The 15,049-nt window shown below is 38.0% G+C and overlaps 1 protein-coding gene and 1 long non-coding RNA gene across 39 annotated transcripts in view; one reads left to right on the top strand and one right to left on the bottom strand.

Annotated features, from left to right (window-relative positions):
• The window catches only part of LOC102948481 (coiled-coil domain-containing protein 7-like), a 227,246-nt gene that overhangs the window by 114,042 nt on the left and 98,155 nt on the right, over window positions 1-15,049 (bottom strand). For 24 of the 38 annotated variants that reach the window (XR_006219729.1, XR_006219728.1, XM_042991369.1 and 21 more), the window contains 2 exons: window positions 12,319-12,429; window positions 1,818-1,855 (listed from right to left, as the gene is read on the bottom strand). The exons of 1 other annotated variant lie outside the window; for it this stretch is intronic. Coding sequence is in view for 35 of the 37 variants with exons in the window: in XM_042991369.1 (XP_042847303.1) it covers window positions 1,818-1,855; window positions 12,319-12,429 (149 nt within the window). In the remaining 2 variants the exon portion in view is untranslated. Of the gene's footprint in view, window positions 1-526; window positions 655-1,634; window positions 1,685-1,817; window positions 1,856-2,884; window positions 3,072-12,318; window positions 12,430-13,193; window positions 13,301-15,049 lie in introns of those variants that run through there. 13 more of the 38 variants (XM_042991385.1, XM_042991386.1, XM_042991387.1 and 10 more) reach the window with 8 other exon arrangements.
• On the top strand, window positions 3,231-11,997 carry LOC122240262. Its single transcript, XR_006219732.1, has 3 exons — window positions 3,231-3,421; window positions 8,537-8,611; window positions 11,685-11,997. It is a non-coding gene; the product is annotated as an uncharacterized LOC122240262 (long non-coding RNA).

Here is a 15,049-nt window from a genome sequence, read left to right as displayed (position 1 = left end):
CCCCACTTCCAGAGTACAATAACAGCAGCCACTTTGCCTAAGGAAAAACAGGAGGATGGCACTGGGTTGGAAGAATGCAAGCACTCAACACCATCTACATTCTCAGCTGGATAGTATATTGACTCTGAGAGATTTGGCCCACACATGACGAGGTCTTTGGCACTGAACAACATGGATGAATCATCCTTCCATGGATATAGTTTCCTGTGAGCCACCCTACTGGTCTCTTAGATGTACAAATGAGGTTTGTTCATCCAGTTCTTATGGGTTATTGAACTCAATTAAACCTCCTTAAAGGTCATGTTGATCAGTTTGAGACATAATCCAGATCTTCACTGACAATTATTGAGTTTGTAAAACATGGCTCCTGCCCAGATAGCAAAGACTGACCAGAAGAAAAAGTGATGTAAAAATGGTAAGCCTGTGTCCTCCCCTAGACCATTTAGGGTAGGGTATCCCAAAGAAGTCTCTAGATCTGGTTACTCAACAGTAGGTTCCTAAAGAGAAGACTGATAAACTTTGTTACCAAGGGACTCATGGTCAAGTAGTGGGTGGCCTGTGGCTCCAGCAGGCTGCTCAATTAGAGTCTTCAGGATGATCCTCTTATGATTAATACATGTGCTATTCTTTCTGTGCCTCCCAGAGAATCTAGGGCTGAATTATGGAGCCCTGTCAACTTTAAACAGATGTCTCAGCTTTCAAAAATATGCAAGACTAGGGGTTGGGCCAAGGTCCCAGAGTCCCTAGTGGAAAATAATGGTCCTGTACCAAGTTCAGAACTCAATTTATTAGGCCTTCTGGATATTGGTGCATAATTAGCTGTGATCTCCACAATCCTTCACACTATAATGAAGGGGTTATGGGGTAAAACTGTGCCCACTCCTGCCAAAAAGTATAGAATTCCTATCCCCGATTACTTCAGAATGTGACCTTATTTGGAAATAGGGTATTTAAAAAGGTAATCCAGTTAAAATGAGGTCATTATACTAGGCCTTAATCAGATATAAATGGTATCTTTATAAAAACAAGAAACTTGAGCACAGAGACAGACACATATATAGGGAGAACACCATATGAAGATGAAGGCACAGATCAGGGTGATGCATCTATAAGAGAAGAAATGTCAAATATTGCCAGAAAACCACCAGAAGGTAGAAAAGAGCCATGAAACAGATTTTCAATCAAGGTCTCAGAAGAAAACATCATGACCAACATCTGATTCTGGATTTTTACTTGCTGACTGTATGACAATAGTTTTTTGTTCTTTAAGCTACTCAGTTTATGGTATTTCGTTATGCCAGTTTAAGGAAACTAACACAGATTTTTGGATCAGGAAGTGGGCTACTGCTGTAACAAGTACAAAAAAATGTTGAAATGTCTTTGGAATTGGGTAATAGGTAGGAAACTACAAGAGTTTTGAACAGCATGATAAAAACAAAAAAAACTAGGGGTGCCTGGGTGGCTCAGTCAGTTAAGTGTCTGACTCAGTTTCAGCTCAGGTCAGGATCTTAGTTTTGTGAGTCTGAGCCCAACATCAGGGATTCTCTCTGTCTCCCTCTCTCTCCTGCCTTTCCCCAATTTATGTTACCTCTGTCTCTCTCAAATAAATAAACTTAAAAAAAAACCTAGATTACCTTAAAAAGATTGTTGGAAAAATGGACATTAAAGGTGATTCTGGTGAGGGCTAAGAAAGAAAGGGGGAGAACTTTACAAAAAGGTTTTATTATCTTAGGCAATACATATATCATCATGAAGAGAATGTTGTTAGAAATACGAATGATAAAAGAAGTTCTAATAACATTAAAAGGGTTATTTACCATCTTCAAGTGGCATTTATTCAAGGATGGATCAACATCTGCAAATCAATCAATGTGACACATCACATTAACAAAATGAAGGATAAAAATCATATTACCTCAATAGATGCAGAAAAATCTTTTGACAAAATTCAACATCCATTCATGATAAAAACTGTCAACAGAATGCTTATAGAGGGAATGTATTTCAACATAATAAAGACCATATATGATAATCCCACAGCTAATAAGATCAACAGTGGAAACCTGAAAGGTTTTTCTCTAAGATTAGAAACAAGACAAGGATTTGTACTCTTACAACTCTATCAGAAAGAGAAATTAAGAAAATCCCATTTACAATAGCATTCAAAATAATAAAATACCTTGGAATAAATTTTACTAAGGAGTCAAAAGACCCATACCCTAAAAACTATAAGACATTGATGAAAGCAATTGAAGAAGACAAAAATAAATGGAAAGATATTCCATGCTCATGGATTAGAGAATTAATATTGTGAAAATATTCACACCACCTATAGCAATCAAGAGATTCAATGCAATCCTTATCAAAATTCCAGTGATGACTTCCAGGGAAGATGGCAGAGTAGAAGGACCCTAAGCTCACATTGTCACAGATACAACTGGAAAACACTCACATCAGTGTTAATAACCCAGAAAATGACCCAAAGACAGTAAGAACAAACTCCACAGCTAAATGTAGAGAAGCTGTCACACTGAAAAGGGTAGGGAGGGCAGAGATGCAGAGGGGAGCTAAAGGGACCCATAGGACTGTCCACAGGAGCAAAGGACACTGCAGGTGAGGAGACGGGAGAGAAACAGCCTATCACACTGGGGAGCCCAAATGGCAAAGACAAATCCCTATAACATTTGGCTTGGAAAACCAGACGGGCTGAATTTTGTGAGTTCTTGTAAACAGTGGGACTTAAGACCTGAAACTTTAAAAAGTATTGGGCTCGGCTCTCTGGGAGCTAGGAGGATGAACGGAAACTGAATCCCTGCCCTAAAAGAGACAGCACAGCACACAGCCCTGCATAAATACAGCATAGAAACAGCAGTTTGGAAAACACCTGGGCCATTAAGTAGGAATATTTGTTTACTTATCCCAAAGCATGTGCTGGAGGAGCAGAGATCCTTGGGAGACTCTCCAGGAACAAAGAACCTACCCACAGCCATTTCTTTTCCCACCCTCTAGCCTAAACACATGGTCACCTTTGTGAACCAGCACTACCCTAACACTTGATTCCTAAATTGCTAACACCATACATCCTGTCCACAGGCTTCTGCAGATCTTCCCCCTCCAATATACTGTTGACCAGAGCCCATCCAAAGTGATGTCATAAAACTTTAATACGTAAGCAGCCCCAATTGGGGCCAGCACCACTCCAGTGACTCTTCCCCCTGAGGACAGAACAGTACAATCCCAGCAGTGGGTGGGGTAGTCCGCACCCACCAATGAAAGCTTCACAGGAGACAACACAGGGAACACACCCTGCAGTTCAATGATACTGCATCTCTGATAAATGCCAGGTCTAACTCAACTCAAGCCTAAGGCAGCCCCAGACTGGATCACTAACACTACAGGGACCAAACACTGGCCACAACAGGTAAAAACTCATGTAACTTCTCAGCCACAATAGCAGAGCACATGCAACACACATAGGAGATACCTCTGAAGTGCCAGGTTCAGGTGAACAGAGGACACTGCCCTGCAGGGCACTATAGAAACCCTTCTTCATAACGCCACTACTTTCAAGTGTAGAAGATATAACTGACTTTCCTAGCACAGAGAAACAGACAAAATGAGGAGACAGAGGAATATGTCTCAAATAAAAGAACAGGACAAAATAGGTGGAGATTAAGAGTACACTTATCTTGAGAAGCACTGATTGATCTATAGAATTATTAAATCACTATATTGTACACCTGAAACAAATATAACAATGTATGCTAACATTACTGAAATCAAAATTCAAAAAAATTTTTAAAATTCCTATGGCATTTTCATAGAAATAGAACAAATGATCCTAAAATTAAATGGAGCCACAAAAGATCCCAAACATTCAAAGTAATCTTGAGAAAGAACAAAACTTGAAGCATCACACTTGCATATTTCAAACTATATTACAAAGCTATAGCGATCAAAACAATATAGTATTGTCATAAAAACTGACACATATCAATGGGACAGAATTGGGAGCCCAGAAATAAGCCTGCACATATACAGTCAATTAAACTATGAACAGAGCCAAGAATATACAATGGGGAAACACAGTCTCTTTTTATTTTTAATTTAAATTTTAGTTAATATACAGTGCAATATTGGTCTCAGGAATATAATTCCATATTCACCACTTACATACAACATCCAGTGCTTATCACAAAAAGTGCCTTCCCTGATACCTATTCACCCATCTAGGCCATCTCCCACCACCCCTCCATCAACCCTCAGTTTGTTCTCTATCGTTAAGAGTCTCTTATGGTTTGTTTCCCTCTCTTCTCCCCCACCCTTCCCATATGTTCATCTGTTTTCTTTCTTAAATTTCACATATAAATAGAAACATATTGTATTTGTCTTTCTTATTTCACTTAGCATAATACATTCTAGCATCATCCACATCATTGGAAATGGCAAGATTTCATTCTTTTTGATGACTGAGTGTATACACATACATACATATACACTACATCTTCTTTACCCATTCATCAGTAGATAAACATCTGGACTCTCTCCATATTTTGGCTATTGCTGATAGCGCTGCTAAAACATTGGAGTGCATGTACTCTTCAAATCTGTATTTTTGTACCCTTGGGGAAATACCTAGTAGTGCAATTGCTGGGTTGTAGGGTAGTTCTATTTTTAGTTTTCTGAGGAACCTCCATACTGCTCTCCAGAGTGGCTGCAACAGTTTGCATTCCCACCAACAGTGCAAAAGGTTTCCCCTTTTTATGCATCCTCACCAACACCTGTTGTTTCTGGTGTTGTTAGTTTTAGCCATTCTGACAGGTATGAGGTGGTATCTCATCATGGTTTTGATTTTTATTTCTCAAATGATGATTGATTTTGAGCATTTTTTCTTGTGTCTGTTAGCCAGCTGGATGTCTTCTTTGGAAAAGGGTCTATTCATGTCTTCTGTACATTTTTTAACTGGGTTGTTTGATTTTTGTGTGTTGAGGTTGATGTTTTTTGTACATTTTAGATACTAACCTTTTATCTGATGTCACTTGCAAATTTCTTCTCCTATTCCGTTGGGAGTTTTGTTGATTGTTTCCTTTAATGTGCAGAGGATTTTTTATCTTGATGAAGTTCTAGTAGTTTATGCTTGCTTTCATTTCCCTTGCCTCAGGTGACCAGTCTAGAATGAGGTTGCTCCAGATGAGGTCAAAGAGGTTACTTCCTGTGTTCTCCTCTAGGATTTTGATGGTTTCCTGTCTCACATTCAGGTCTTTCATTTAGAATTTATTTTTTGGTTGGTGCAAAAAAGTGGTCCAGTTTCATTATTTTTCCTGTTGCTTTCCAGTTTTCCCAGTACCATTTGTTTAAGAGACTGTCTTTTTTTCCATTGGATATTCTTTTCTGCTTTGTTGAAGATTAGTTGACCATATAGTTGTGGGCCTATTTCTGGGTTTTCTATTCCATTCGACAAGTCCATTTTTGCCAGTATCATACCTTCTTGATGATTACAGCATTGTAATGTAGCTTGAAATCCAGAATCTTGATACCTCTAGTTTTTTCTTTATCAGGATTGCTTTGGTTATTTGAGATATTTTGTGGTTCCATACAAATTTTAGGATTGTTTATTCTAGCTCTGTGAAGAATTGTGGTGTTATTTTGATAGGGATTTCATTAAATGTGTAGATTACTTTGGGTAGTATAGACATTTTAACTATTTTTCTTCCAATCCATGAACATGTAATGTTTTCCCATTTCTTTGTGTCCTCCACTTACTTTCACAAATCTTCTATAGTTTTCAAAGTACAGATCTTTTATCTCTTTAGTTAGGTTTATTCCTAGGTATTTTGTTGTTTTTCATACAATTATAAATTCCTTGATTTCTTTTTCTGCTGCTTCATTATTGGTATATAGAACTGCAACAGATTTCTTCACATTGATTTTATATCCTGAGTCTTTGCTGAATTCATGTATTAGTTCTAGAAATTTTTTGGTGGGGCCTTTCTGGTTTTCTACATAGAGTATCACATCATCTACAAATAGTGAAATTCTGCCTTCTTCCTTGCTGATTTGTATGCCCTTTATTTCTTTTTGTTGTCTGATTGCTGAGACTAAGACTTCTAGTACTATGTAAAATAGCAATGGGGAGAGTGGGCACCCTTTTCTTGTTCCTGACCATGGGGGATAGTCTCTCAGGTTTTCCCCACTGAGGATAATATTAGTTGTGACTATTTCATACATGATCTTTATGATGTTATGTTCCATTTTTCCCTATTTTGTTAAGGGTTTTTTTTTTATCAATAATGGATTCTGACAATGGATTTTGACAATAATGTCAAATGTTTCTTCTGCATGTTGACAGGATCATATGGTTCTTGTCCTTTCTTCTATTAATGTGGTGCCTCATGTTGATTGATTTGTGAATATTGAACCAGCCCTGCAGCCCAGGAAAAGTACCGCTTGATTATGGTGAATAATTTTTTAAGGTGTTGTTGAATTTGATTTGCTAGTATCTTATTGAGAATTTCTGCATCCAGGTTCATCAGAGATATTGGTAATTCTTTCTAGTAGGGCCTCTGTTTGGCTTTAGAATTAAGGTAACACTGGGTTCATAGAATGAGTTTGGAAGCTTTTATTCCATTTCTATTTTTGGAACAGTTTGAAAAGAATAGGTAATAACTCTTCTCGAAATGTCTGGTAGAATTCTCCTGGGAGGTCATCTGGCCCAGGACTCTTGTTTGTTTGGAGATTGTTGATTACTGATCCAATCTCTTTGCTCATTATGGGTCTGTTCAAGTTTTCTATTTCTTCTATTTCTTCCTGCTTCAGTTTTGGTGGTTTGTATGTTTTTAGGAATTTGTCCATTTCATCCAGACTGCCCAGTTTGTTGGCATATAATTTTCATAGTATTTTCTTATAATTGTTTGTATTTCTGTAGTGTTGGCTGTGATCTTTCCTCTTTCATTCGTGATTTTATCTATTTGGGTTCCTTTTTTTATAATGTGGCTAGTTTTATCAATTTTATTCTTTCAGTGAATCAGTTTCATTGATCTTTTCTTCTGCTGATCTCTGCAACAGGGTTCCTCTGGAGTCTTCTGTGTTTCTTTCAAGCCCAGCTAGTATTCTTATGACTGTTGTCATAAATTCTTTTTCAGTTATCTGATCTCAAAACAGCTGTGTTTGAGGGACCAGGAATCTTTAGGGTCCCCCTACTTTTCCACCATCTTAAGTCCTTTGACTGTCTCTTTAAAAAACAGTGTTGCACCCCCCCACACACACCAAATTGCTTCATGAAAATGAAGAACATGTAGTTGAAAACTGGAGGAGAGTTAATCCTTGTATAAAGTAGTAGAGAATTTGACTGAACTGTGTTCTGTTGGGTAGAAAGTAGAACTTGTAAGCAATGAATGTGGATATTTAGTTGAATTTTCTAAGCAATGTGTTTAAGGCACAGTTTGATTTCTTTGTTGTTATAGGAAAATGCCAAAGGAAAGAGATAAATTGAAGAAAATATTTTAAGCAAAAAGAACCAGAACATGAATATTTAGAAAATTCTCAGCCTATTTATATTTAAAGCAAAAAGAAAGAAAGCATGCTTTGAAGTCACAACCCAATTTTCTGGCTAGACAACTGTTTTTATAAAGAAATTTTGGATGTGAGTTGTGGATCTAATCAACTACTACAGCAGAAACACTGCCAGCCTGGACCAAAGGGAACAGAGATAGAATAAAATGAAGGAAGGCTGTCAGACTTCTGTAAGACTTTTTAGAGAAAAAAGTGAATTGATAAAGCCATTCTATGATGAAATATGCTATTCTACAAGAAAAGGGAAGAATAACTCCAAAGGGTAGTTCAAACATCACTGGAGCTACCACTGCTACCAGAGGCCAAGGGCAAAGGCCAAAATGTTAGGCTGTTGTCTCTTCTGTTCCAAGGAGTGGGGCTGCCACCCATAGCTAAAGTAGGGCCAAACTCCAGATTTCTAAGGGAATAGTGCATGAAGCTAATAGGAATTATTCTCAAGCCTTGAAATCTAACCTAATCTAATTCTCAAGATTTGAAAACTGGCTTAAGACCTATGGCCTCTTTTTTCCTTCTAATTTCTTCCTTTGGGAATAGAAATGCCTGTTCTATGCCTGTCCCACTATTGTATTATTGGGAGAATATAATTTGATATTTAGTTTTACAGGTTCTCAGATGGAGAAGAATTTTGCCTCAGGATTAAACATACTCCAAGTATTACCCATAACTGGATGACTTAGATAGTGATATTTGGGACTTTGAGTTGATGATATTTAGGTGAGATGCTGGAGTTAAAACTGGGGACCTAGGAATGAGATGAGTATATTTTGCATGTGGGAAGAACATGGATATTTAGAAACTAGAGAATAGATTATGGGTTGAACTGTGTTCTCCAACACCAAAAATATGTAGAATTCCTTACCACAAGCAACTCAGAATAAATACCTTGTCTTTATAAAGATAATCAAGTTAAAGTGAGGTCATTAGAGTGGTCCTTAATCCAATATGAATGGTGTCATCAAAACAGGATATTTGGAAAAGGGACATGCACATGGGGAGAACACGATGTGAGGATGAAAGCAGAAATAAGAGCCTCTATAAGGTAAGGAAAACAAAATATTACCAGCAAACTATCAACAGCTAGAACAAAAACATTAAACAGACTCTCAGTAACAATCCCTCAGATGGGACCATCACTGATGACACCTTGATATCAGAATTCCAACCTCTAGAACTTTAAGACAGTAATATTCTGTTGTTTAAGTTATCCAGTTTGTGGTCCTTGGTTATGGAAGCCCTGGGAATCTAATACAAAGGAGAAACAGATAACACTTTCTGTTTTGGTGTCTGAGTCCAAGACCACCAGCACCTTTACCAGATACAACTGTGTGTGAGTCACATTGGACCATTACAGACCTCCATTGTTATGACCTCTACTAATGAATATATATTGATATAGATGTTTTGTCTAAGGGTATCTCTGACTGAATTCACTCCCAAGCCATCAAGGAAATTACTGCAGTTAGAGCCATTTTATGGGGCATGTGAGGACCATGAACCTATTCTGCTAACAGTGCCTCGAGTGCTAGTGTCTACCCCCCAAAAATCAATTAACTAGGGGAGAAAAGATATAAATACCTTCATTTATGAACTTCATGAACCCAAAGTTTTCTGTGAGACTAGTTCTCCATTCAATAGTTCCGTCTGGCCTGTGTACATGGTCCCAGGTACACAGAGAGTCAATTGATTGTGGCTCAGTGACATAGTACAGCCCTGTGCACTAATAAGTAACTGATGATGGGACTGTCACAGAGGGTATTGCCCAAGATAAAGGAAATCAGTATACAATAATTGACTTCTCAGACTCCTTTTTCATCCTCACCATCCATATAGATGATCAGAATCATTTTACACTTCTATGGAATGAATCACAATGTACAACTAAAGTCCATAACTCTACCTATTCCCCCGCTATCTGTCATCAATGGATAGGGCATAACCTAGAAGAAATCCCACTCCTAGAGGGAGCATAAATTTCTACTATGTTGATGATGACATTTTCCTGGTGGGTCCAGACAAGGGCAGCATAAAATGACTGCTGCCTTGTTGGCCTACATGTAGCAACACAGCTAGGCCATTACTACAAACAAGGTAGAAAGACTTAAAATCCAGGATATGATCTAGAAAGAGGCACCACATCTTATTCCAGAGGAGGAAATTGCCAAGCCTTTGGTCTACTATATCTCAACATATACAAAGAGTCCCAGTGATTTTGGAACTACTCAGCTACTGGTTTATTCATATTTTCCAAACAGGGATCTAATGGCATCCATCTTGGGTTACCAGTAAGGCCACTATTTTTGATTAGTCCCCTAACCAACAGAATGCCTATTTTGACTAGGGAACTCCCAATGAGTAAGTTAGAATAATAGGTGATAAGACTGCTGACCAGAATCATATTTCTAGATTCACTTATGTTGGTCATGTTGATTATCAGTCTCAATCAAACCTCCTCATAAGATCATGTCAATACATCTACAACACAATCCATAGCTTAACTGACACATTTCAGGACATGGTAAAAGTGTCTATTGCCTAGAGAAAAAACATTGACCAATGGAGAGAAGGTCATGAAAATAGCAACTCTGATGAAAAATCCAGGCAATGGCCTTACAAAGTCATCTTTGAATCTAGTTGCCAAACAATGGGGTCTCTCAAAGGAACAAATTGGTGGGCTCTCTACCAACAACTCATGGCTAGGTTGTGAGTCATGAGGTTCCCACATAGTAATGGCTACTATGACTAATACAAGTGCTATTCCTTCCAAATATCCCAGTGAACCTTGAGACTTGTGTAGTTTACTTCCTTGATGAAGGGGGTAATCTTTTAAAACTTAGTGAGAGTGACACTTTGTGGGGTCCATCAATACAAACCCTTCTTACTTTTACCCAGACCTCTAAGCTTTCAGAAATGAACATGACCAGAAGTTAGACGTACTCAAGGCCATTATGTTTCTAGTGGGGACCTGAGGACCTATGCTAAGGTCAGAATACAAAGTAGAGGTGGTAAAAAAATTACATTTCTTGGGCCTTTTGGATACTGGTGAACAAATTACTGTGACTCCACAATCTCTGACACAAGGATGAGGAGGAAACATAATTCTGAGTTGTCTGAGGCCACCAACACCAGGTCTCTTTTCTAGACCCAAGTATGGATGAATTCCTTTGGGCCACCCCCATTATTATGGCTTTTACTGCCTAATACATCATTGGTACTTTCTATACCAACCAGTGCTTGCATTTACCCCTAACCTCTGATCAGATTTTCTGAAGGTAGGTTATTTTAGTGTGGTATATGTAAGATCATCACCTACCAAACTACTGGCACCTAGGACCACTGTCTTCCAAACACAATGCCAAAAGCCTAGAGAAGTCTAAAAAAGGGATAACTGCCCTCACTGTTAAACTTTAAAAAGCCAACAAAATATGCAAATCATTTCTCTATCCAATGGTTCCACTTGGCCTATGTGCAAAACCTCTGAAGTCTAGGCTTTAAATTGATTAGGGCTATGCAATGTGTCAGTGCTGCCTTTGGCACCAGTTGTGACAGTTATAGAGGCTATTGCCCAAAGCGAAGGAACTTACTATACTACAATTAACATCACAAATGCCCTTTTCAGCATTCCCTCTCCATGCAGATGGTCAGGATTAATTTGTTGTATATAGAATGGATTGCATTATACCACAAATGTCCTTCCACAACACTCCCTAAATTCCCTAATTATCTGTAACCCATGCTTGAAAAAGTCCCTGGAAAAAGTCCCACTCCTGGAGGGAGTGCTAGATTTCCAATATATTGATCAAATCATCTCAGTAGGCCATTATTATCAACAAAGTACAAGGACCTAAAACCAAAGAAAAATGTCTGGGCATCCCAGAGAAGCCAATTGTCGTGCTTTGGGTCCATTGTTCCCTCCAAATAAAAAATAATCTGATCATTTGTTAGACTATTCAGATACTGCTACACTCTCACAGGGATAAGAGCACCCATCTGTCAGGTTACCATAAAGACCTTTGGCTGGGACTCTACTGGACAGGATCCCCTTGGAGATCCTTCAACTGACTATCTTAGCTTCCCATTTTCTGGGCCCCTCTGATTTCCATTTGCTGTTTCAGTTACAGATCTCAGCAACATCTAATTTTGCCTGCTAGAGCCTATGGAAGAAGTCACAACAGGTCACAGGCACCCCCTTGGACTTTGGGTCTACAAGCTGCCAAAAAAGTGCATATCCTTTATGTGACAATTATTGGTTTTGGTGAAAACTGAAAACATGACTTTGGTTATGTAATAATCTTCTGATAAGAAATTCGAACCAAAACACATTAATGTATTTCCTTTTGTTCTCTAGTTATATTAGGGTATTCACACTTTAGGCAAAGTTTAAAGTTTCTATAAAATACATGCTCAAATACATATTAACAAACCAAAGAAAGTTCTCATGCATTTAATTTAAACCAATATAGGGGTGCCTGGGAGGCTCAGTTGGTTAAGCATATGACTTCGGCTTAGGTCATGATCTCAGCTCAGGTCATGATCTCGGAGTTTGTGAGTTTGAGCCCCACATCAGGCTCTGCATCAGGCTCTGTGCTGACAGCTCAGAGCCTAGAGCCTGCCTCGGATTCTGTGTCTTCCCCTCTCTTTGCTCCTCCCCTGGTTGCACTCTGTGTCTCTCTGTCTCTCTCAAAAATAAATAAACCTTAAAAAAATTTTTTTAAACAATATAAAGTTACCTGTAATTATTATACTTACTACTGATTCTTTCCTCCGTGGATTTTTTTTGTTTTTTAAATTGTACTTGGGTTTTTGACACTGAGTCTTGATGTTTAAGCTTAAGATTTTCATCTAGCACTTCATTAAGAGCTACAAAAAGAGAGAAATTAATAAGAAAACAGATCTACTGTAAAATCTCTAGATTTCAAATTTATAACAAAAGAACAGTAACATTTTCTCCCATTTTTATAAATTAATAAATAAATTATCATAATACTAGATCTAATAGGAAAATTCTAAGAACATTTTTAATGGATGTGTATTGAAGATGTTTCTTTATTTTATAAATATTCCGGACACCAAGTATGCTTATATTAGACTCTAATTTTCTTAGGTTATTTATACTTTAGGTTAAAACATTCAGACACCAACCAATGAAAATGCATATGCACAAGATTAGTCAATGTGGCCTTATTTGTAATTGCAAAATATTCAAAACCATCTAAGTGTTCAAACAGATTTGTTTAATAAATTGATATATATACCATAAACAATAGTATATGTAAATCAAACTATTATGTTATATACCTTAAACTTATACAATGATGTATGTCAGTTATTTTTCATTAAACTGGAAAATTCATATAGTACCAATTATGATACATTATGGTGTGCATATATGTTTGCGCATAAATATATAATATATATGGTATATAGGGAATGTAATGTGGTGCAAATAACTGTACATATAGTGATATATCCCCTTCCCATCTAAGCTAATGTATCCAACCCTTGCCTGATATCATTTCATGGGGAAATGAAATATTGGCTGACACACTAGTAGAGCCAGTGCCCTTTTATGTTTAGATTTCTGCTTATATTTTATAATAAGTGAATAAAGCCTTAATTTTTACTTTCAATTTGGCTTGTTGTCTTAAGTTACTTCCTTCACATCTGGCAGCTCTCTCTTGGTGACAAATGGTGACAAGCAAGGTGGCTTAATTAAGCACAGTCTTTCTGGAAAAGTAAAAAGCATGAAGATACTCCAGGACGTTTTGAGATGTTAGAGAAGTCTATGAGATTTCTTGGAGAGTACCAGCTGATTATTTTCTAGAATCTGAGGGTCCAACAATGCACTTTGCCAGCCATATCAACGAATCACAGAATGTTATGGGCCACTCTTGGAGAGCACTAGTAGATTGATTATACACAATTTTTATGTTTGAGAGGTAACAGTGGTGCTTTACTTCAACTCCAAACTCCATGGCCAAAATGCCTGATGGGCCAAATTAGAGATTCAACAGAGGGGCTCTGGGAAATCTAGGGAATCAATTCCTTGGCTAATGTTACTGTCCTCCAATGATAAGATGAAAAATTGTTACACACTTTAAAAGTTTTAATTTATTTTTAATTATTTTGAGAGAGAGAGAACACACACACAAGCAAGGGAGGGGCAGATCAAAAGAGGGAGACAAAGAATCCCAAGCAGGTTCTGTGCTGTCAGCGTTAAGCCTGACTCAGGGCTCAAATTCACAAACCATGAGATCATGACCCGAACCAAATCAAGAGTCACATGCTTAACTGACTGAGCTACCCAGGTGCTCCAAGAAGGTAATCTTCTTTAACTTAGGAAGGGACAGTGGCACTTTGTGGGGTTCACCACTATAGTACCCTCCTTCAGAATAGTCTTACCACAGAAAACTTGATAGAGACTGACCCAAGTTGTTTTTCTTCCTCAGCTGGAGCTGTTTGGGCTCTGACAGCTTTGGTCCACTCATGATGGGTTCCCTATGACTAAAATACATGTTTGGACCATGACTGCAGAGGCACTAGCAGCTCTGCAAACTACTGGCGGTCCCTTAGTTCTACAATGAGAGAGTAAGATTAGTGGATGATAAGATTGTTAGCAAGATTCTAGGTTCATTAATGCCACTCCTGCTTGTTATCAAGGTGAATTAAACCTCCTCATAAGGTCAGGTCAATTAGTGAGTGACATAACCCAGATCATAAATGACAAATTTTTGGACAGGGAAAAAGCAACTACTGCCAAAATAACAAGGAGCGACCATCAGATAGAGTGACATAGAAATAAATAATCAGGCATATACTCCTAGAAGATTTGGGTAAGAACTTTCTCAGAGATCTCTGGGTCTTGTTACTAAACAATGGGAGTCAAAAGAAAAGATAAATGAACTCTCCACTGAGAAACTCTTGGTCAAGTAGTGTTCTAATAGAAGACAAACAGCAGTCTCCCTAGAGACTGCCCAGTGATGGTACCTCTGCTAATACAAGTGTCCTTCTCCCGGTGAATTATAAAATGAATCAAAGAGCCCTATGAATTTTTACCCAAACTTTTTGGCTTAAAAAAAAGACTATAAAATGACAATGTCCTTATGTCCACAGTGAGAAATGGAGGCTGTATGCCAAAGTCAAATTTCAAAGTAGACTGGGGAGAATTACATTTCTTGGGGCTTTTGGATAGTGGTATACAGGTAGGTGACTGTAACCCCCAGAATCCCTGGCATAAAAATGAAGGGGAAATTGATAATACTCACTGGTTTTCTGTCTGAAGCCACCACCACCAATACCCTCACCCAGACTTGACTATGGGCATGGATCCTTTGGGGCTACCACATATCACCATTGTGATGGTGCCCACTCCTGAATGGATTTTTGTTATAGATGTATTGTATTGTTTATGTGCACCCCTGAATGCATTCACACTAAACTCTGAAGGGAATTGCTGCAGTTAGCATCATTTTAATGGGGC

Source organism: Panthera tigris, chromosome B4 (genome assembly GCF_018350195.1).
Source record: "Panthera tigris isolate Pti1 chromosome B4, P.tigris_Pti1_mat1.1, whole genome shotgun sequence".
NCBI lineage: Eukaryota > Metazoa > Chordata > Mammalia > Carnivora > Felidae > Panthera > Panthera tigris.
This window is presented reverse-complemented; position numbering and strand designations above follow the sequence as displayed.